The sequence below is a fragment of the Rhipicephalus microplus genome, chromosome 1 (assembly GCF_043290135.1).
Source record: "Rhipicephalus microplus isolate Deutch F79 chromosome 1, USDA_Rmic, whole genome shotgun sequence".
NCBI lineage: Eukaryota > Metazoa > Arthropoda > Arachnida > Ixodida > Ixodidae > Rhipicephalus > Rhipicephalus microplus.
In genome coordinates, this window is record NC_134700.1 from 192,222,675 (window position 1) to 192,244,285 (window position 21,611).

Sequence of the window (21,611 nt, forward strand, 5' to 3'; positions counted from 1 at the left end):
TAGGAAGATGCACACTTAAATTTGTATGAATTTTACGTAAGGTGGTATGATGGTGCCTGTGTAAGGCAGACCAAGTTTACTTTAGCTACTGTGTCATTCAAGTTGTTTTCAAGAATTCCATGGTTTAACCCAGTTTTCTTTCTCGTTATCCTTCTTTGAGGGTAAGTAATTAGAGCTCATATGTCATATTTTAGGCACTGTTAAGCCTAGCAAAGAATGCTACCAGATTCAAGAAGCATTTATCTGTGCTTAAGACAAGGTGCTAGAACCTTCAGCAATGGAATTCTGTCCGAGGGGTGTTTCACAAAAAGATGGGGCATTGATGTAATCGGGTGACTGTAGTGATAAAACAAGTGACCTGACGGGATGATTTCAGGGTGACATCATTTGTTTGACTGCTGTATCAATATTTTTGAAATGTAGTGTGTGACATGTGCTTAGAGGGCTAAAGTGCAATGAAGACAGTGAATGTATGAATGTATCCATGCAGTTCCTATACATCACGTATGGCACCCGTGACTTGCTCGAGAAGAAGTGCCGGGATCTTCCGCAAAAGGTGCGCCTTTGGTTGGACGGGGAGCCCCAGGACCTGGAGCATCTAGAGGCCATCACTGTGCTTAACATTCCTTGCTGGGGTGCTGGTGTAAGGCCATGGCACATGGGGGCCGGAGGTCAGCTAGCTCAGCCCCAGAGGTATGTATTTATTCACAGTCTTAGTGCTTCGTAGATAGCTAGAAGGCTCCTCACCATGCCGCATAGCATGCTGGAGTCAACTCTGTACTGGAATTTTCAAGGCGCTGTCTGTGAAGCATTTAACAAAAGTAATTTTAAAAATTTATGAATTCTTGGTCAAAATAGAAAAACGTGAGGGCCTTAACTGCCCCTGTTTCATACATTTCGTTATATATTTGTGCCAAGTTGAGCCCAAATCTTGAAATTTGTTGCAATTTCATCCCGTAATCCTAAAGTGCCCTACCAGCCTCACAATTCCCTCACTTATGCCAATTTTACCAACAAATTGGCAACGTGCAGTTTTGACATCATCATCGAATTCATTCCAAATGCAGAGACTTTTACCTTAAACCCATTGTGAAAAAAAAAACAAAAAAACACCGCCATATTCACAAAGGGAATGATGTCAGAGCAGCATGCTCAGAGGTGCACGTGGCGTTTCGGGAAGAGACCATTTCTGTCAGAAGGCTTCTTAACAAGTTGGCACATGATGTGTACACCGAAGCCAGAGTTGTCAGGCTCGTTCCGCAGCCGGCACTGTACAGTGCTGGCCACGTCGATCGTGCCGGATGTTAACCACCTGCCGCTGCTTTATGCCACTGCTGTGAGTCAAATGCCTAACGCTCATAAATGGCAGAGGTTCAGCTATCAGGCATTTTTCAACAGGGCTGAAAACAGGCAGGTGAGCGAATTCAGGAGGATATCAGTACCCATGCATAACACTCCTCGTAGGAACTTGTCACATGCTGCCGTGGCTATGAAGCGACGAGAACGAAATGGACGTAGTCGGGAGGAAGCAAGTACGCGTGTCATCGAAAACTGACGCCTTGGGTGCCGTCGCGCCATCTAGTGACCATTGTTGGCATTGCCGGAGAGTCAGCCGAAGAAATTCAAACTAGCAACACTGGTTTAGGTAGATATGTGGGGTTTAACGTCCCAAAACCACCATATGATTATGAGAGACGCCTTAGTGGAGGTCTCCGGAAATTTTGACCCCCTGGGTTTCTTTAACGTGCACCCAAATCTGAGCACACGGGTCTACAACATTTCCGCCTCCTTCGGAAATGCAGCCGCTGCAGCCGGGATTCGATCCCTCGACCTGCGGGTCAGCAGCAGAGTACCCTAGACACTATACCACTGCGGTGGGGCAACAACACTGGTTTACACGCTGGCTGCTGCTGGACAAGACGTGAGCATAGAAAGCTTGCCGAGCATGCTCCTCAAAAAAACCCGGCTGATCCCTTCGTCATAGGAATTAGTATAACACTGAAGTGAAATGTGTATTCATAGAAGTACATTCGAGCCTAAATATTACATTCGAGCCCAAAACGGCCCCATTTAACACGAACTTTCGTTTGAAACGAACAATATCCGCGTGACCGTGAAAACATACATTGTTTCAATGGCACGAAATTGCACTTTCAACGAATGTCTGCGAGCGCCGCCGATCGGTTACAGCAAACGAAGTGTGGCATTGAGCTGTTTTTTCTCGAAAAAAAAACTAGCAAATGGTCAACGTTTGTGCTTTGCAACTTCATTCTTTTAGGCTTACCATTTTGAATTGGGTCACAAAGTTCAAAAGGGTTCAATCTTTTCTTCAAAACAAAACTGTGACCAGCAATAAACGAAGCCGCAAGTACCAAGAATAGGCAAATGTGTGTACTACCCATTACTCCCATGGTCGCTGAACGATCGCAGCACCAGAGTCCCCTCTAGTTAATTTTAGGAAACTCTAATGTGTTTAGGACCTATTGTCGCTCACTTCACACTCTACTCAGCATGCTGTTACAAAGACCGCGAGACGCCAACACGGTTTTGAAGGCAGCACTGCTCCGAACTTCGCCGACACGGTCACCAGCCGTTTGGTAGCGTAGGTTTCTCAGCTCTTGACTGCTTCTGCGTAGAGCTGATAGACGAGCGGACGAGACGGTGATGAGTTAAGGCAACGTTTATGTACAGCAAAGAAATAGAGGCGTTACAAATTCGGCACTGGGGCCGACAGTTTAGGGACTCGAAGAGCCAAGATGTCTTCTCTCGCACGCTGTTACAAGGTGCACCACCGACTAGGTTACGATGGGCCCCACGAAACTCGCCGCTGCCAAGGACGCAGGGCGCGCCGACTGCGAAGGGGCTCGAACTGATGAGAGGCTCTGACGCATAGGTCAGCTGCTGGCGACGTGCCGCAGGGCTTTTTTTATAGGCACCGGGTGGATTCGTTGAGTAACCAAATGTCTAACCTAAAGCGCCGCTGGCCGTGATGTCGGAATCCTTCGATGGGGCCCGCCGCTGCGCGTGGTTGCACCAAGGACGAGGGATGTTGCCACGCATTGCGTAAGACTCGGCAGACTCGAAGGCGCCGATTGCTGCGCGTGGTTTGCAGCCAAGCACGAGTGACGTTCTCCCGCATTGCGCAAGACTCGCCAGACTGGAACGCACCGATAGCTTCAACGGGCTCGCGGGCTGAGAGACCTCGCTGTGTGTTGCGTGACAGACCGGCGCCGCCGCTTGATGACGTCGTTGAGTTGGTCGTGTCAGGCGGGCTCGATTGCTGGCCTTGACACAGATTGCCTTTTTCAGAGGCATTGACGTTCGATGTGGACTCGGAGGCGTAACAATGCCCTCTGCACGCGTGTGTAAGCGTTAAAACGGCTGTTAATTTGCGTAAAACGAATCACGAAATATCGATGTCGATGAGACCACGCGAACCTGCTGGCGCAACAAAACGATTCTTTGACCACGGCCGCCAATGCATTGAACATCAGCGCATGCGCGCTGATCCACGCTGCTCTGCTTTGACCTCTGCGCACGCAGGCACTCTTTCAATTTTTTCGGCGTGGGGGTTGCGCGCTTTGCGGACTTTTCAAGCAAGCTACCCGACTTGCCTTCTTCCCACGTATTTTGGTTTACAAGGTCGCCTTTCCACCGTATCCTCCCCTCTCTTCACCCTATCACAACTCCTTGCCCTTCTCTCGCAAATCTGCTCTCCTCTCTTGATAACAAACTCCTTTGCCCGTCTCCACCGCACTGCGACACCAGTCACACTGGCTCGAATTCAGAAATTTCGTTTTCCGACTAGAAACGGGCCCAGAGCTTTACCACCCGTTCTAGCATATGTGTCGCATGTGCGCATCTTGCTCGATTTTGGTGTGCGTGTGTGTGGTCAGGATGACGGACGGGAGGAATGGAATGGAATGAAAAAACTTTATTTGGAATTAAAAAAAAACTAGAGGCCTTGCACGCTTTTTTCTGCCGCTCAACAAAACGTCAAAAGTGGGACCGCTTGGATTGGGCGTAATCCGCACGTTAGGTGCCGCGTTGTGGAGCGCTTGCTGTTGACCACCTGGCAGCCAGGTTGCCGCTTCGGAGGATCACTGCGACGGCAATTTGTGGCTGCGCGTCGTCGGCTCCAACATGGGAGAGCAGGTGGCACATCTGTTGCGATGGTTTCATTACAGCCGATGATGATGCCGACACCGCTGAACCGTGCCTGGATTAGGGCATTGTGAATGAAGTACGCAGCAAGAGCGATTTAAAGGAATCGGATTGCAAGAACGACGAAACTTTGGAGCCAGTGCCTCATGCAGCTTATGCCACGGGCCTCAGCGAAGAGCATGCTGCTGTTTGAAATAAACTCGAGACTGCCCTCATTGCTATTGCTCTTTGAAACACTTGCCTCATGGACTTTTTCTGGCAAAAACATTTGTGTCTTCACTCACAACTTTTTTAAAAGCTATGTTTCATTTACTACGACTTTCGGGATACAACGAACGGATGCCGCGTCAGGCTCAGGTTTGTTATAAGCAGGCCCGACTGTAGTAATTATTGTGCAGTGATATACGAGAGCTTGTACCATTTCTATTAGGGTTTCGCAGCTATAGCACCATTTGATGTGGACACAGCCACGTTGACGCCTAGTGGCACGTCTCTATCGAGACGACTACCACGCATGATTATTATTTAATTGTCATGGTAACTGAAGTTTTTAACATGTACCGGAACACAGCGTATCGTGTATCGCCCACAAAGATGACTTCAACAAGCACTCGCTAAACACTGCTGCTCAATATGCGCGCATTCAAAGATCTTCAGTTATGGAGAAAAACAGCGCGGTGTGCGCTCCTGAAACCTACGCGAGTTCTCGCGCATACTGCACTTCAGCAACGCGGGATGCAGAGGTTCCTAGCTGGAGCCGTGAAAGCGCGCCGACATTCCACATCCAGCCTGCCTAGGTTTCACTCCACCAAGACACGACATGCGCCCGCTGACATCGTTGCTTTTCCACGCTGTGCACTGCAGCAGTTTTATTAAATAAGTCAGTGCTATCACACTCGCAATAGTCGGTGGTGAAACATCGTAGGTGCATGTGGAAGCTGCACGACTTCAATTACGAGCTGTCATGCACTAACACAAGTGCAAGTCAACATAACTGCGTCTGCGACTCTACGATGCCCGGTCAGTAAGAATGCCTGCCTGCGTGCAATTTTGGATGCCATGCTTTAACTACGTCATGCCGAATTACTTCTCTTGAGCACTCACATATGGCGGCACTGCCCCGCTTTGCCAACACAGAGCACAGAGCGAGAGAGCATGTGTGAAAGATATAAGGCGTGTTCGTACGGAGCCTAGCAACTGTTTCAGTAGCTCAGTTGATAGAGCACTTGGCGCTCCTTGTTGTTTCCCAACTAGTCGGAGGTTCGACGCCTGACCTGAAAACTTTTTTTGAGTGTTCTTTTCTTTCTCGTTTTATAAGGTTAATTTCTATGTCATATTTGTGATGGAAACATGTCACTGAAGTCTTGGTGGACCCCTGTATAAAACTCTTCCTTGTTAAGGGGAGATGCGAGTCGAAAAATTGCGTTTCTAGCGAAATTTCTCGTATTTCTGATTTTTTATTGCATTGTAATATTCAAACCTTCTTCTTTCATCTGTGAAAATTTCAAAACTAAGTTCGAACCGCAAAATGCAAAAAAATGTGTATGAAGGCATCGCGGTGGCTCAAAATTTCGTGAATATGCGCCGATATTGGCCATCTTTGACTGCGCGCTGCTCCCCGTCGCAGTGCCGCCCGCCATCGCGATCGGTTGGGAAAGTTGCGTCCGGCCTTCTTCTTACAGCTCCGACGACCGCCAGTTTCGTACGTGGGCAAAAAAAAATAAAAAACGAAGCCTTTTTATCACATGGTTTGAGCGGTTTGAAACGCGCGGCACCCTAAGCCGCATCGTCATTGGCTACCGAGTCATTGTCAGCTGTGTTGGTGGCGGCCATCGGCATTTGGTCCGTCTGCTTTTCTGCGCGTCTACGCATATTTCCGTGATGACAAGCCCGAAAAAGTGCAACGTGAGACCGCAGAAGTTTCGAACGAAGCACAAGTTCAAGGGAAGCGTCCCGAACGACGGCGACGAACGAGAACGCGCCTACGTGTGCTAGGCCTGACGGCGGCATTGACGAGTGCGCGAGCGACAGTGGCTGCGATGAAGGGATTGACGCTGCGCTTTGTTTCGTCAGTGTTTCGGAAAAGAAGCTCGGCTTCTTCGAAAAAGACGAAAGACAGCGCGATGAGGTTTGTGCAACGACAGTTTTGTGCGACACCCTCTTGCTGACGGCACTTGTGGCAGGTGCGGCATGCCCTGCTTGCGGTATTCAAAAACTTGCCGTTCGGGAGCCGGCAGAAAAGCGCAAGGGACTTTCGTCGCTCCTCGAACTTCATTGCGAAAACAGCAAATGCTCAGCGACTGTTCTTTCGTGCTCCTATACGTCACTGCGTGTTACAGCGGACGGCAGCAGCCGAGTGAGCCAACGGTACGACAGTGGGAGCTCCCGAGATAGTTTCGCTGTAAATGTGAAGGCGGTGGTGGCTGCACGCGCTGTCGGCATTAGGCATGAGCAATTGTCGAGATTTTGCTCCATTATTGGACTCGCAAAGCCAATGCACCACCGAGGATTTTTTTGGATAGCAAAGAAGGTGCACACCGCTGCCATGGCAGCTGTGAGTGAAAACTTGCGCCGATCCAGAGAGTTGATGAAGAAGTAGCAGGCGAAACTGATGTGGCTGTTATGTTCGACGGCACTTGGCAGAAGAGGGGCCACAAAAGCCACAACGGGATTGGCGCAGTTATCTCCTTAGATACTGGCCTCTGCTTAGACTTCGAGGTCATATCAAATTACTGCCTGATATGCAGTAGGCACAAGGATATGGGCCCAGACGAGGAAGTGTGGCAGGCATTCCATGGCCCAGTCTGTGAAAAAAATGCAGACTCTTCCTCCTATGCCATGGAAATGGAGGCTGCAATGCGCATTTGGCAGAGAACATTGACTTATGACACTCCACTGCATTTCATGACATTCTTGAGTGACGGTAACAGCAAAGCATATAGTGTGGTTGCAGAGTCAAAAGTCTATGGTGCTGTCAATATAGAAAAAGAAGACTGCACTAATCATGTGGCCAAGAGACTTGGCACCGCGCTACGGAAGCTGCATGTGCCATTACCACGAGGGCAGAAAATGAAAAAGCCAGCCATTCAGAAGCTCCAAACATACTATCAGATTGCCATAACAAGCAACAGGGGGAGTGTACGGGATATGTACACTGTAGTATGGGCTTCGTACTTCCACTCATGCTCTACTGAAAATGCTGGCAGCCACAAGTTTTGCCCTGCAGGAACAGAGTCGTGGTGCAAACATCAACGCGCTGAAGCACTTGGTGAACCTGCAACACGCCACACACCTCTCCTGACAAAAGCACAGGGATTGGCTGTTTTGCCCATTTATAAGCGGCTAACGGATGAGAAGCTCCTTGCTCGATGCATCAAAGGGAAAACCCAGAACGCATCAAAATCCCTGAACAGCAAAATTTGGCTACTTTGCCCCAAGACTAAGTTTGTCTCCCAAACGGTTGTCGAGACTGCCGCAGCTATGGCAATCCTGTGGTTCAACAAGGGTCAGGCTACTTTCGAGCACATCCTGGAAGAGCTCAACATACTGCCATCTAGAGATCTAGTTACTTTCAGTGATTCCTGCGATGCGAGGCGCATCAAGAGAATGTCCGAGCGTCTGACAGCAGAAGCAAGGGCCCACCGTCGTCGTGGAGTGAAAAGGGCACGGCTAGAAGAGAGTGCTCGCAAGGACCGTGAGGGCACAACCTATGCTGCAGGACAGTTCTAGTAACTTGCAGTGCTTTTCAAAGTTCTGTTGAACATTATGGCCAAAGATTATGCATTTCTAACAACTCTGTGATAAAAAAAAAAAGGTTTCAAACTTTCAAATGCCTTTTTCTCCTTTTGCAGTTTTGTGTGATCTGTGCTTCTTATACACGCTAGTTCGTATACTTAGAATTGTCATACCTCTATGAAATTTTGCACATAGCATGATGAAGGCCCATAGAGTGCAAGTATCTATTCAGATTGTCAGTGCTGCTTGATTATGTTTTTCAAAAATTACATAACATTGAAAGCCCATGGCAACTAGAGCCATAGTAAATTTTTCTATTTTATTATTGTATTTCACCTTTTTACACACAATATTTATATAGTTTTTTGCACTCTACAGTTCCAAAGGATCATAGTCAGCTATATCTGCATGCTTTATCTCAAATTTTTATAGGTGAGAGTTGTTGCATAACAATAGCCATAATTTTGCAGTATCTGACCTGTAGAAAGAAAACCAAGCGATCTACATGAAAATAAATGACATATTTGAAAAGAGGAGAAAAAACTCTATTAGCATGCCAATTTGTGTTAAATTCAGACTCTTATTAAAGAAAATCGTTTTTCGAGTAGCATCTCCCCTTAAAAGAAAAAAAGAACGGCGGTCTTAACTTTCCTGGCCTCGTTCCATTGCCAGGATTTCTTTCCAAGCCACATTCGCTGCAGTTCACCAGTGTGTTGGAAATAAGCGAGCTAAGAGTTAAAAGAGACTATCAGTACTAGCTGTCACTGGACACTGCACATATTGCTCTTCTATCACTCGTGCATGCACGTGCCATATATTAACGAGTACTAGTAAAACCACTGACATCTAAAAATGTTACTATAAATAATTCAGAGCTGTATGTGATGTTTTCGTAGCTCTGAGAAACAGTAAACAAAAACGTGTGGCACTCTTATTTTTAATTACCCCCACCTATTTTTGTGTTAAGTCTCCTGAATTTCGAGGACGCCAAGTTGGCGGGTCTGCATTAGCATTTGCAGTGCGTGTCAAGTCGTTTCACAGGAGGTCGGAATGCTAATGCGTCTGTTCACACTCTGGGTCATTTCAGCACATTGCTGTTATGAAAATAATAGTGCTCACATGCGCCCTGCCCGAGTTAGCTCATGTTGAATCGCTTGTGCATATTTTTAATGCAAAGCATTTTTTTGCATACTGCAAACACTTTTGGCGTCTACCTGCGTATCTATCTATCTATTTAGCCGCTTACGTCTGGGTGCTCTCATGATCACCCCCTCCAGAAGGAACGTGGCCTTTGAAGATGAAAAAATTGGGAAAATGTTGATTTTTGGCAAACCATATATATTCTGGCAGTATGTATCATAAGCTATCTTTTTTGTAAATATAATCGTCTAGTTTGTTGCAAAACTATTCAAAATAAAGTTTACAATAAGCCATGGCAGCCCTCGAATGACGTGCGAGCGCTCAAAATACCCCAAAATTGGCACGATTGCAGTTTCTCGACCGCTGAACGGAATGCTGCCATTTTGGTGTTGTTTTGTTTGTGAATTCTTGCACTTTCTTTTCCCGCTACTCGTGGTGGCGGCAGTGCAGGAGAGTAGCAAGCCGCTCATGATTAGAGGGCTCGCTAGAGCTTTGAAGTTTGCTGCGGCAAAGGCCCGCCACTAAGAATGGACAATGTGAGCGCTCTTCAAGGGCGAGAGGGATTCCGCGACTGCCATTGGCTGCTGCGCGCGATGACGTAGTGCTCTTGCACCTAATGAGGCCTCTGTTGTTTGCTGCTCCTCATTGAATGGTGTCATACTTTTGTTCCGCTCGCTATCGTCTGTCGTTGCAGCCGTTCGCATACTCTTCACAGTTTTACCGTTTTACCAAATGATTTTCAGCCATCTTCACGAGACGATTTTCAACCATTTTTACGAGACTGTTGTTGCGTTCGCATACGATGCACCCAACGAGAACGAAAACGCTACAAGTTTTCGGTGCAAGAAAGCTTCTTTGATGGCTTCCACTTTTTCATCCAAAAAGCTTACTCCGTCCTTGTTGATACAGTACCATATGTCACAAGCGAGCGCTCAAAAACGTGTGCGCCTCTGAATTCTAATAGCATCGACAATACCGGGTGCCGTTTGAATGCGACAGAAGTCGGTGCAATAAGGAAACAAGCATTTAAAGACGCCGCACATGCACCTTCTCTCCCCCTCGAGGGCGGCGCTGCTTCGCCAACCAATCTCCTCGAATCTAACACCTAGCAAACTCCAGAACATCTCGAAGAAAAGGGGCATGGTGCTGTAGAGTTTCGTCACGTTAGAAGAGGGGCCCCGCCCTTTCCACAGCCTTGGCTGTGCTGCGCACCGACGAAACGGCTAGCAATTTGGCAACCCGACGGCTAGTGCATATAAGCAGCAGCGGAGGGAGTCGCATCAGGAGAAGAGGTTTTCCACCTGCAGGTGAAGGCTTCTCCTACAAGCAGAACAAGTGTGTGTGCTTACCGCCCGTGGGCGAAGACGTGTTCTGCAGTCACAGCGCCTGAGTGGCCGACATGTTACCGGCAAAGAAGTTTTGTTATTGAAGTGTGGACATCTGACGAGGCGAGAGTTTCCTGGAAGAGAAACCTCAGATGCGACAGAACGACAACCGGTGCTGGACTTAGAGTGAGTGTTTTCGGGAAGAAAAGCATTCAAGCTTTGTTCCAAGAACATTGGACTGAATGCGTTTGAAAAACATCTTAGTCAATAAGTGTGTTGGTTAGTTAATGCATGAGATGGCATTGTAGCATGTGTTGTTGTTGGTGCCCATTTTTTGAGCACATCTTGCTGTGTTTTGTAGCCCATTGTTTTGAGCATTTCGTGATTGGTGAGGTATTGTATTATTGCCGAATGTGCATGTATGTGTGTTTTTGGTTCTGCCTTATCTGAGAATAAATTTTTGTTTTGTTATCAACTCTCGGCTCTGCTTTGTTTTTTGGATCACAACCGGTGTTCGCCGGTGCACTAAAAGGAACCAAAACTAAATTGTCCGTGCTTTCGTGGCGCGTATGGGGGGGGGCAGCACGTGTGCCCTTGGAATCAGGGCGACGATTGCTTCTATAATTAACAGAACAAGTGACACCATGTATGTACGACTCCATGAAGATTACCAAGATTATCAATGGAAGAGCCGCTGTTCCAATCAGCAGGGGCACTCCTGTCAGCAAGCAGTGGCAATTTGTTTGAAAGATACCAAAATAGACGGCGGGAGAGCTTCTCTTTCGTGCTCTTTGACATTTTTTCTTTAATTTATTTTTCGGCTGCTGCCTTTGAGAGATATGCTTCATAGGTGATGAATTGCCATGAATTGAAACTCAGCATAACAAACACATCATACCATTTATCATCAATAAGCATAAATGACACTTATAGTGGGTTTGTACTAAAACAGTTCGTTAGTATGTGCCCACTTTAAGTGCACTAATGATTAGAACATAGTTTCAACAAATCCCCAACTTACTTTCATAGTAACTCTTGCATTTGCAGACCGCTTAAGCTGTAATGTTCGTCTTATGCCTACCAGTTAGTGCGTACTGACTGCGTACTGTGATGAAATTCTGCCCAAAAAATTTTACTGCACCGCAGAACTTGCTGATGCCACAATGTACCGGGAACGTTTTTCTGCCATGTTGATAAGTGCAGAAATCAGCGGATCAGTTACTCGAACATTTGCGTGATTGCGGTGATGACATTGAAGTAATCATAGGGGAAAAGCGAAGGCAAGGTGGGGACCACTGGCAAATGTGCCGGTATGACTTATCGACGATAAAAAGCCTTACTACAGTAAGCATTTCTGGCTGTCTGCTCGGGCATGCGCATGTGGCGTAGCGCCACTTTAAGCCTACTGTAGGCTTTTAGTAAGTGACTACTTGAATGCACTAGGCAGCCGATCGCTGCCGCTTGCTTCGTTGTGCGGAACCGTGTTCAAGCGTGCGCTGCTTTACAGAAAAGTAAGCAGCTTGGTGTCACGTAGTTTAGCATTGCTGTAATAACCTTGCTGTATTATGCTAACACGCACACCGTACAGCAAGCATGCTGTTGTAATAGATCTCTCCCTGTTTGTAAGCAGTGCGACGTCATGGCGGGCACTCCGCCTACCATGCCCTCTCTCGGAGCAGGTGCTGGTTGGCGAAAAATTTCCCAAAGTTCCGCTGGCGGCATCTTTCTGCATAGCAGAGCTGCGTCTCTGCATTCTTTCGACAGAAATTTCTACATTGCTGTGTTTTAAAGTCACAGCTTTTGAAAGAAGAAGGTCATGGAAGGGTCCCTGCTCATAGTGTGGTAATTTGTTTGTCGTAGTTGGATGGATGGAGAAACTTTATTTAGAGTACTGAGAGACGCGACTAGCACGTAGTGGGCTTCACCCACGTAGATGGCAGCCATAAAAAAATCAGTTTTTGTTTAAGCAAACGTTTTCAATGTACACGGTGACTGGCACTTTGAGAAATATTTGATGGCATGGATGTAAACTTATTCAATTTCCATTGTGGCATGTGCAATGCAGTTTTAAATGAGGTACAGTGTGGGCAGCAGCATGGTTTTAAGCTTTTGTGTGCGACGTCACAGATAAGATTCTCACTCATTGCGCAAAAGTCTGATTGGAGATGAATAAAAAAATTCTGCCGCTGCGTTTCTCAATAACCCAGTGAAAATTCATGTGATGTAAAACCCGACAACTTGATAATATATAACATTATCTGGCTCTGTTACCTTGCTGCATTTGACACCTATAATGTGTTTTCATACCTGTATTGCTCCTTTAGGCCTGATACACGAACTGCTAATGCGCGTTGTCACTTCATAAGGATCGAGCCGTAAAAGTACAAAGTAGATAAGAAACGAAAATCGCCGCTGTTTCCATTAACACGTATCAGGTATCTGATAATATGAGTTATAGCCATGGTGAAGCACATATACAGATTCAGCAACGCTACAACATGCTGATAGCTCATGCGTAGTCGTATATATCACCCGGAGATCATGCACTTTTATTCTTCTGCACGCCGCACATACGCTGAGATAAACCCACTTGCAGATGTTCACCTCAAATGCATTTTTATCTTGACTAAAATGTTGGATTGTAAAGTTCCATCGACAACCGGTTACTGCAGCCGGCCGACAACAGATACCAGTGTTTTCGCCAACAGGATGCATCGCGTTATTCACACTGCACACACTTCGCACAATATTTCCAGTTTCACCCTTTGTAAAGGTGAACCAATATTGTCGATGACTTTCAACGCACACTACACGCCACAGTCAATGCTGCTCATTTTGAAAGACGACACCGCTGTTCCTCACACAGGCCGCCACATGTGTTCACTTCTCCGAGATAAACAGCCAGCCAACGTGGCAAGTATTTCATCACGCACTTTATCACACACCTAGATGTTCTCTGACATATACCACAGCTAATGTTGCCACTGTGAGATGAAGATTAAGCTTTCAAAAAGAAAAAAAAAACTTGCCATAAGTACCGAGCGACTGCACCCCACTCAGCCACCGGCGGGAGTGTTTTGCCAACCACCGCCTTGCACGTTCACCGGTCACGTCACTCTGTGGCGTACCCCGGTAGAGCTCTTCCATACTGCACAAGTTTAGAGATAGGCCGAATGCACCTCCATTCGCTGCCGGGACTGCTAGAGCATCGCAAAGAGCACGTCGCTTACAAAGAGCGCGTCGTCGCCACGTTAACCCAACAGGCTACTTGCCGCATCGGTTCATGGCCTGAAGCGCAGTGGGCGTACTCTGCAGCAAACGGATCAGCAGTCACATTGTGCGCCGACTGGGCGAAGTGCTGCACGCAACTACCCATGTAGTAAATGATTAGGCTCTCTGTGACCGTACCGCGTTCTAAAAACAAGTGTGTCAGTTTTCTTGCAGAAGCAGACTGCAGAACTCGTGTATCAGTCATCCGATTATGTTCTTTTTGTCGCTGTACCATGCTGCCTGTCCCAGACCCCGCCGTAATTTCGAAATGTTTCTGGACGTCACCACCGCAGGCTATCGGACGGTTGTGCGAGAGTGACACAATTTTTTCTGCACTTCGGCAAAAAGAAAGAAATGGCTTCGCGGTGGGCACTTTAGGCAGTATTTCCAGTGGCACTGCATTTATTCCTTTATTGGCGGTGATGGCACATGTGAGGAAATGCAAATATGCAGCTGGTGGTTAATGCCTAGTATGCTTACTACGTAGTTATGCCGCCATTCCCGGCAGGTACGTATTAACTGGGTTCCACTGTATATAAAATGCACCCTTTCACTTACTACTCGCATGCGTGCGTCTTCTTTACATGTACATATTCAACTGTAATGCTTTTTGTTTATGCTGTTGCAATTGTATCTTTTCTTATGTATTTTTGCCAACTCTATATGTATATGTACATATGTATTGTGTAATGCCCTCCTTACTCAATTCCCCCCTCCCTCCGGTGCCTGTAAGGTACCTTGAAATAAATAAATAAATAAAAACTGTGCACCACTGTGTGAGTAGTGAATGTCACGGGTGATTTGTCATAATACCAAATGATCCCACTCCTTTGCCTGCCCATCATCATTCACTTTGTGGATATGCTGCGATTTTTTTCACAATGTCACAAATGTCAAATGCAACCTGTCATGAACCTTTGATTTATGAGAGTTTGTATGACAAGCAAACTTTTAGATATTTAAGTTATAGGAAATTTGTCTTGTTAACTAAAAATACGGTGCTTCAATGTAAAAACATAGTGCATCAGTCAGCAGATGACACATATTAAATGAAGTTGTTTGTATTGACGAAGTCTCATATATTAAAGTACAGTGAGCACCAGTTTTACTTGCAACATTTGCCTCCTCAGGTATAACGATGGTCTTGTGGAAGTTATTGGCCTGTACTCATCCTTCCATGTGGCACAGCTTCAGGTTGGCATATCCGAGCCTGTACGGCTTGGACAAGCTAGGGAGGTCAAGGTGAGTTCCTTAGAAGGTGGAATTGTTTCGCATGCTAAGCTAGTGAGAATAAAGCCATGCCACATGTTCTTGGCTTGTTGATGTATTGCATGCATCAATGGATGAACACTTGTTAACGCAGTAAAAGCTTGTTAAGTCAAAGTCATGTAAGCAATAGCTCAGGTAATTCAAACTTAGTTAATTTTAACTGACTCCCTGGTTTATGCACAGCCCTGTATATTTCTTAGGAGAACCCCCCACGGAGGTATAGTGGCTAAGGCACTGTAAGTCGCGGCATCAAATCCCGGCTGCTGCGGCTGCATTTTCTAAGGGTGCGAAAATGCTTGAGGCCCATGTGCGTATATTTAAGTGCACGTTAAAGAACTCCAGGTGGTTGAAATTTCTGTAGCCCTCCACCTCAGTGTCTCTCACAATAAAATGGTGGTTTTGGGACGTTGAAACCCCAACAATTATTTCTTAGAAGAAAAACTCTTGATAATTAAAACGCATTGATATCCACAACAGGAATGCAAAGTGGGAGGGCCTCATTCTCATCACTCCTCACAAAAATCAGCCTAACGTGATCATAGTGTGTTGGGAAACAAAACCCAAAGCAAATTTACTGGAAATTGAAAACAACAATACAGCACTATTTCTCAGCAGATGAAATCCAGGGAGCACTTTGGCAGGCTGAAAACAATGCTCATAGAGTCTCGATGGTAGAAATGCAAGCGAGGGAAAATTGCTGATCACTTTTAATAATATTGATTGCATTAACTCTGCAATGTAAATTAACCTGTTTTGACCATAACTAGTGACATATATTTTGCCATTAAGGCTCTATGCTTACGTGAATGGATATCGGTGCTTGTTTCTTACAAACCACTATCTGATCAACTCTGCTCGCTGTTAGAGCTTCATAGACCTAATACAGCACTTAATTCGTGGTAAAGTGTCTAGAAGTGCCATCGTTGGGTTCTGCTCGCACCGTGTGGCGCGACCTTTGTTCATTTTAGCGCCGTTAATTTCCATTAAGAAAGTCAGTAGCTTTCCCTGTAGATACAGTTACGATTATATTAGCAATTGAACTAGCCAGTGAGAATGTTTCAAGTTGAGTTTTACTTCTTTTGTTCTGGCCAGTTGGAGTTGTTGGAACGTCTTCCTGTGCAAATTGATGGTGAGCCTTGGGAGCAGGCCCCTGCCACGCTGTGTATCACGTTCCACTGCCAGGCAGCTGTGCTCGTGAACCAGGGCGAACATCCATTGTGAATTTGCGATCTCGCAGAAGAAAGGGCTGTTGTCTAATAGGAACACCACATTTCTTGATCGCCGCAGAACGCAATGAACATATCGGTTTTGCTTCTGCAATTTATCTTGCTTCATTGCGAGGCTGTGGGAGCCGATGCTTCTGTTTGTGTATGTTACTGTATTTAGATATGCCTGTGTACTACATGGCTACGCAACATTGTTGGTGTTGGGATGTTACTCCCAATGGACACGAGTGATTAGAGTTGTGACCTGCCTTATTATTTTTTTACTAGAAGCATATCATTCCATCATTTACATTGCTTCATGCAGATTTGCTATATCGTGTTTTTTTTTATCTCCCTGCAATACTCAGTGCTGGAAATGTATATCTTCTCTTGTGATCTGGTTTTTGCGGGATTGATGAACCAAAGTAGTTTACGAATATATTTTGTTTCCCATGTACCTTCAACGAAAAAATTTCAATTGACATAGTACACCAGGAGTTTAGCCAATTTTTACATCTTTATGTGTCGGAGCTCTGGGCTTTGTCAGGCTGGAAAAATAGAAGTATATAAGAACGGTGGGGCAAGCTGTTCACATTAAAGATTTTTGTAACTAGTGCATTGAGGCCATGATGAATGTAGTATTAGGTCTAATTGCACACTCCTTCGTGCATCTAGAATACTTGCATGTGGTCTACAGGGCTTATAATGAGTAGTTACACTTGCTTGTGATACACTTTTTCTTGCATTATTACTGAATGTTTTTACAGTATCTGTATGCTCATAAATATATTCATGCTAATTCGTATTGTTGCCGGCCAGACATAATTTTTTGCTTGGTCATGCTGTTTTTTTTACTTGCATTAATAGCGTACGCATGTGGCAGATATAGCTGCAGTGTAGAAAAGCCAACGATATTGTCATTACGCATTGTTATTGTAAATTATGACGATGTTGTTTCTAATGTGTACTGTTGTGATACTGCTCATCAGTTGTATTGTACATTTAGATGTGCGAAATCATGCTGGAGAACTTTTTATCTTGTTAGCATTTGGACGTTAAGTTATTTGTACATGCTATTTATAAAGATGGTAACATAATTTGTGTCATTTTAATCATCACATCGTTCATTAAACAACATGCAATGCATTTTTGTGTGTGAGTTTATTAGATTATGTGTTCTAATAGTTTTTAGAAAATGAAAATTGGTTAAGAACTGGTGTCTGTGGGTATTTTCTCAAAGCAAGCCTTGAGAAAGTACTTTCTAATTTCCATTGTTGAAGCCCTGCAATAAAATTAGTGTGCTGGGCTAAGCGTTGGTGCTGCTTATATCAGTTCGGCACATTGAATGGTGTGGGGGGACAGAAAGGAAAATGCAGCACTTGTACTGTTAACAGTTGTCTTGAAATTGCATTTGTAATGCTGAGTATGGACATCTACTGTGCATGCCAACACAAGCTTAGCTGTAAAAATTGGTTAGCTTGTGCTTAGCATTGACCCTTTGCTACTGTTTTGTGAAAGCACATGTCCTCCCAAATGCCACATTTTTCATATATTTACATTTTTGAGGTGAGTAATGCATTAAAAAAAAAAAACACTGCTGTGCAGTGCAAGAGTGTGCTCCACGGTTGGATCTGTATCTCAAATTATTGCGTTTGTGGGTTGTGCCAAAAATGTACACATCTTGGAGATTGGTTATTTTTACATCGCATAATTGAAGGACATGACATTTACGGTGGTACTCCAGGCTACATTGGGAGATGGAAGCTTTTGCCTCGTATTAGGGTGCCTCTATACCATGAGCAGACTAGGCATATAAGTGGCTTTTTTTTATTTGAATAAGAGAAAGACGATGAAGGCATATAGTCCGCTCCAGTGTGTAATAGAAAGACTTGCAAAATATTTTTGATCGTAACTTCAATCCAGTACTAGTAGACATCAATGAATGAGCTACAGTGCAATTCATTTGTGAACCTTTGATTACGTGGAATGAAACAGGAGCTAGAAGCTGTCCTAACCAGTATGACTGTGCAGTAGTGTGGAGTGGTTAACGAAAACGACCCAGGCAAAGGGGTCAGTAGTCCTTGTTACTCTAGCAGCTAGCCAATTCTTTGTCAGTTGCTTGTGAGAAGTGTAAAAGTCACATTATCACAGCATGAATCAGATGTCAAAGTAGAGCAGTGGCGTTTTATTATGCCATTTAGTTACAATAAAATTTGACTCTTGTTGATGTATTTTTTGCATCAGTGCGTTCCATTAGAATGAGTAGCTTCAGTATGTAATTATTTATTATTCATCACTTTTGTTATTTATTACCGTGTTCTCTGCTCCAGTAGTAAAGGCATACTTTTTTGGTGTGTGTGTGAAGGGGTGGGGGAGGCATTGAGCCATACTTTATTCATGTGCATGTACATCTGTATGTGTGTGTGTGTGCATATAGCGTACCCCAGCTGTCTTTAGCCAGAGTTAAAAATTTTCTGATGCACTCAATGACGACACGACCGTATGCTTATTGCTTTCATATGGCGTGAAGTAAGTCAATATTTTAGGGGTAAAGCTCCTTAAGCCATGAGTCGTGCGTCTGCAATGTATGTAGTAGTAGTAGTAGTGGTAGTAGTAGTAATACGTAGCCACCTCCATGGCTGGACTAGAGAAGCGGCACCTCCCCACCAATATGTCACGTGAGTCGCACACTGGCGGTCAAGAGGCGCGTACTTTTGCTCTCCGGTGCCAATTCGGGTCTAAACAAACCATATGTTACACGGACATCGCCGGCCCTTACCTTGGGGGTTGGTATACGGCCGCTGTGGTCCACCAAGACAGGCAGGTGGGTGCTCTGTCCTTCCGCGCAACCAATGCTACCCTTGCTGAAGAGGTGGCCATAGCTGGGGCTATATCACACGACAGTTGTCAAACCAGATTATTAGACTCTAAGGGAGCTTGCCGAAATTTTCAACTGGGATGGATCACACCCATAGCTGCGGAAATTCTTAAATCTTGTCCGCGAGTAGGTTACCCCTCTCCAAGTTGAATAATCTGGACTCCTGGTCATCAGGGCCTCGCATGCAATGAGGCGGCGCACGCTGCCGCCCGCGCACTCATTCCCCGGGCCACTGCCTCGCCCACCGATGACCCCTCTGTTCCAGAAGAGAACGCTCCTCTGGTAGAGAACTTGTAGAGAGATAATTACCCATTACCGGGACTCCCACTGCAGTTTTCCTCCGCCCTGTAAAGGACTCGGGAAGGCGGACGAGAGAATTCTTCTCCGGCTATTTACCAATACGTTACTGCGCCAGGCAATGCTTGAACACTTTGACCCTACCTTTTCCGGCATCTGCCAGTACTGTGCGGAGGTGGCTGACACCTACCGCATGGTATGGGCATGCCAGCTCAATCCTTCTTTACCCCCAAACCCAAATCCAACAAGAGAAGACTGGGAGGCGGCCCTGCTCGGTTGCCAGGACTTTGCGGCCCGACGAGCCATGGTCCAGCGGGCCAGGACAGCCGCCACGACCAATAGGGTCCCTGACAAGGGACTCCACCTAGTACTCCAGGGAGGCTGACCCACTAGAGGCAGGTCTCCCTGGCAACCTGTTTTTTTAAATAAATGTTTACTACTTCTACTACTACGAAATGTGACTTGCTGCATTATGCGCCGATGCGTTACCCTGACAACACCGCGTCTCCCTATTTTCGTGAAGGAGGGACGCCGGAACCGCTGAAACGCGCATGCGTCAAAGCAACGCAGCGCTGCGCGTGCCTGCGAGTATATGGCAGGACCGGCGCCTGGCGTGGCAACGCCGGGGTGACGCGACGAAATGAACGCTGGTGAGCACGCGCACCACGTCACGTCCAAATATATCGACTCCTTGACTGTGGAATGTAGTCCTGTTCCCACACGATACGCATCTCATGATTATCATGTTTGCACCAGTCACATACCTTCATCATCTATTGGCGTCATGTAATACCAAGTCTGGCATATGTGAAGCTAGCGAAACGGCCGCGAGTGCATCATCAGTGTGGCATGTCATGTTACATGACACGCATCTCATGGTTATGTTTGCACCAGTCACATACCTTCGTCATCCATTCACGTGCCGTAATACCAAATTCGGTATATGTGACGCTAGCGAAACGGCCGCGAGCGCTTCATGAGCGTGGCATGTTGTCATGTTACATGACAACCATGTCATTGTTTTCATGTTAGGGTCTGTCGCTTGTTTTTGCCATGCAATTATGCCATACCATACCAGTTTTGCAAGACGCCTTGGGAGCAAAACTACCGTGAGAGTTACATTACTATAAAATGTAAATCATGACATGTCATAATTTTCATGTCATGACTAGTCAAATATTTTCTTCATGCAGTCTTGTTATGCCATACCAAGTTTGGTATGAATATCATTATCGAAACGGCCAGGAGAGCTAACAGTCGTAGGCGGATGGATGGATGGATGGATAGATAGATAGATAGATAGATAGATAGATAGATAGATAGATAGATAGATAGATAGATAAATAGATAGAGACATAGATAGATAGATAGATAGATAGATAGATAGATAGATAGATAGATAGATAGATAGATAGATAGATAGATAGATAGATACGCTCAAAGTCGCCGAATTTCGCTAAGAAATGCTTCGCATTTAAAATGGCGGGCATCTGTAGTAAGCAGAACACTGAAGACGCCGCTCCCAACACCGGGATATATGCTAAACAAGCCTTCTAAATAAATTCCCGGCAACAGAATTTCTGCGAAGCGAGCTTTCAATTTTTCTGTGAAACCGGTTTTTTCAGCTGTCGTCACTCGGAGAGCACTTTAACGCTGTCGCTTTGAAATAAGTTGCAAGAGACGACAGCCGAAATGAGTCCCACATCGCTAATGTCTTGAAAAATTGGGAATTCCCTACTACACCATCTCCGTACACCACGGAATATTAAAATCTCATCGTTCGTGGTCGTTCCGTGACAGCAGTCTTTGTGTTAAAGCATGATTGCAAAGACGAGAGCTGACGAAACGGTTTGGGAAACGAAACGTTGAACATGCGTATTCCATCTCATGATAATCAATATCTAATCTATACTATAGGTCACGGTCAAAGTGCGTGAGTGCTTTGTCTTGCGCACGCAGTGCTTACAACGTGGCGACTATTTCTTAAAGCTACGTTGCGGCAAAACTTGCAATTTTCCCAGGCATATAATTGCCATAAACGTTTGCCACGTGCGAATTTGCGAAGCATTTTGAACTGCGTATTCATGTTAAAGGGTCTTTACAGTTTCACAATCTCGAGCGCGGAAGCTCTGACTTCACTGATTTACTAGTGATGGGCATCTACCCACTCTTTCACCACGCACAGCATCGCGTCACGCTTTATGTTATGCTCTGCCAAAGACGGGTGCATACAATTTTGACCCAATCTTCGAACGTCACTACGCCGGATTGTTTGTCGAGCATCCTAAAGTTCATGCACGTGTACGTATGCGTTCACATATTGCGCAT

At 45.6% G+C, this 21,611-nt stretch overlaps 1 protein-coding gene across 3 annotated transcripts in view; it reads left to right on the forward strand.

Annotated features, from left to right (window-relative positions):
- Dgkepsilon (diacylglycerol kinase epsilon) overlaps positions 1 to 16,467 on the forward strand; it is a 76,266-nt gene extending 59,799 nt beyond the window's left edge. For all 3 annotated transcript variants that reach the window (XM_075889274.1, XM_075889266.1, XM_037429068.2), the window contains 3 exons: positions 491 to 693; positions 14,765 to 14,876; positions 15,996 to 16,467. In XM_075889274.1, coding sequence (XP_075745389.1) covers positions 491 to 693; positions 14,765 to 14,876; positions 15,996 to 16,124 — 444 coding nt within the window. In that variant the 3' untranslated portion in view covers positions 16,125 to 16,467. The remainder of the gene's footprint in view (positions 1 to 490; positions 694 to 14,764; positions 14,877 to 15,995) is intronic.
- The last annotated feature ends 5,144 nt before the right edge of the window (positions 16,468 to 21,611 follow it).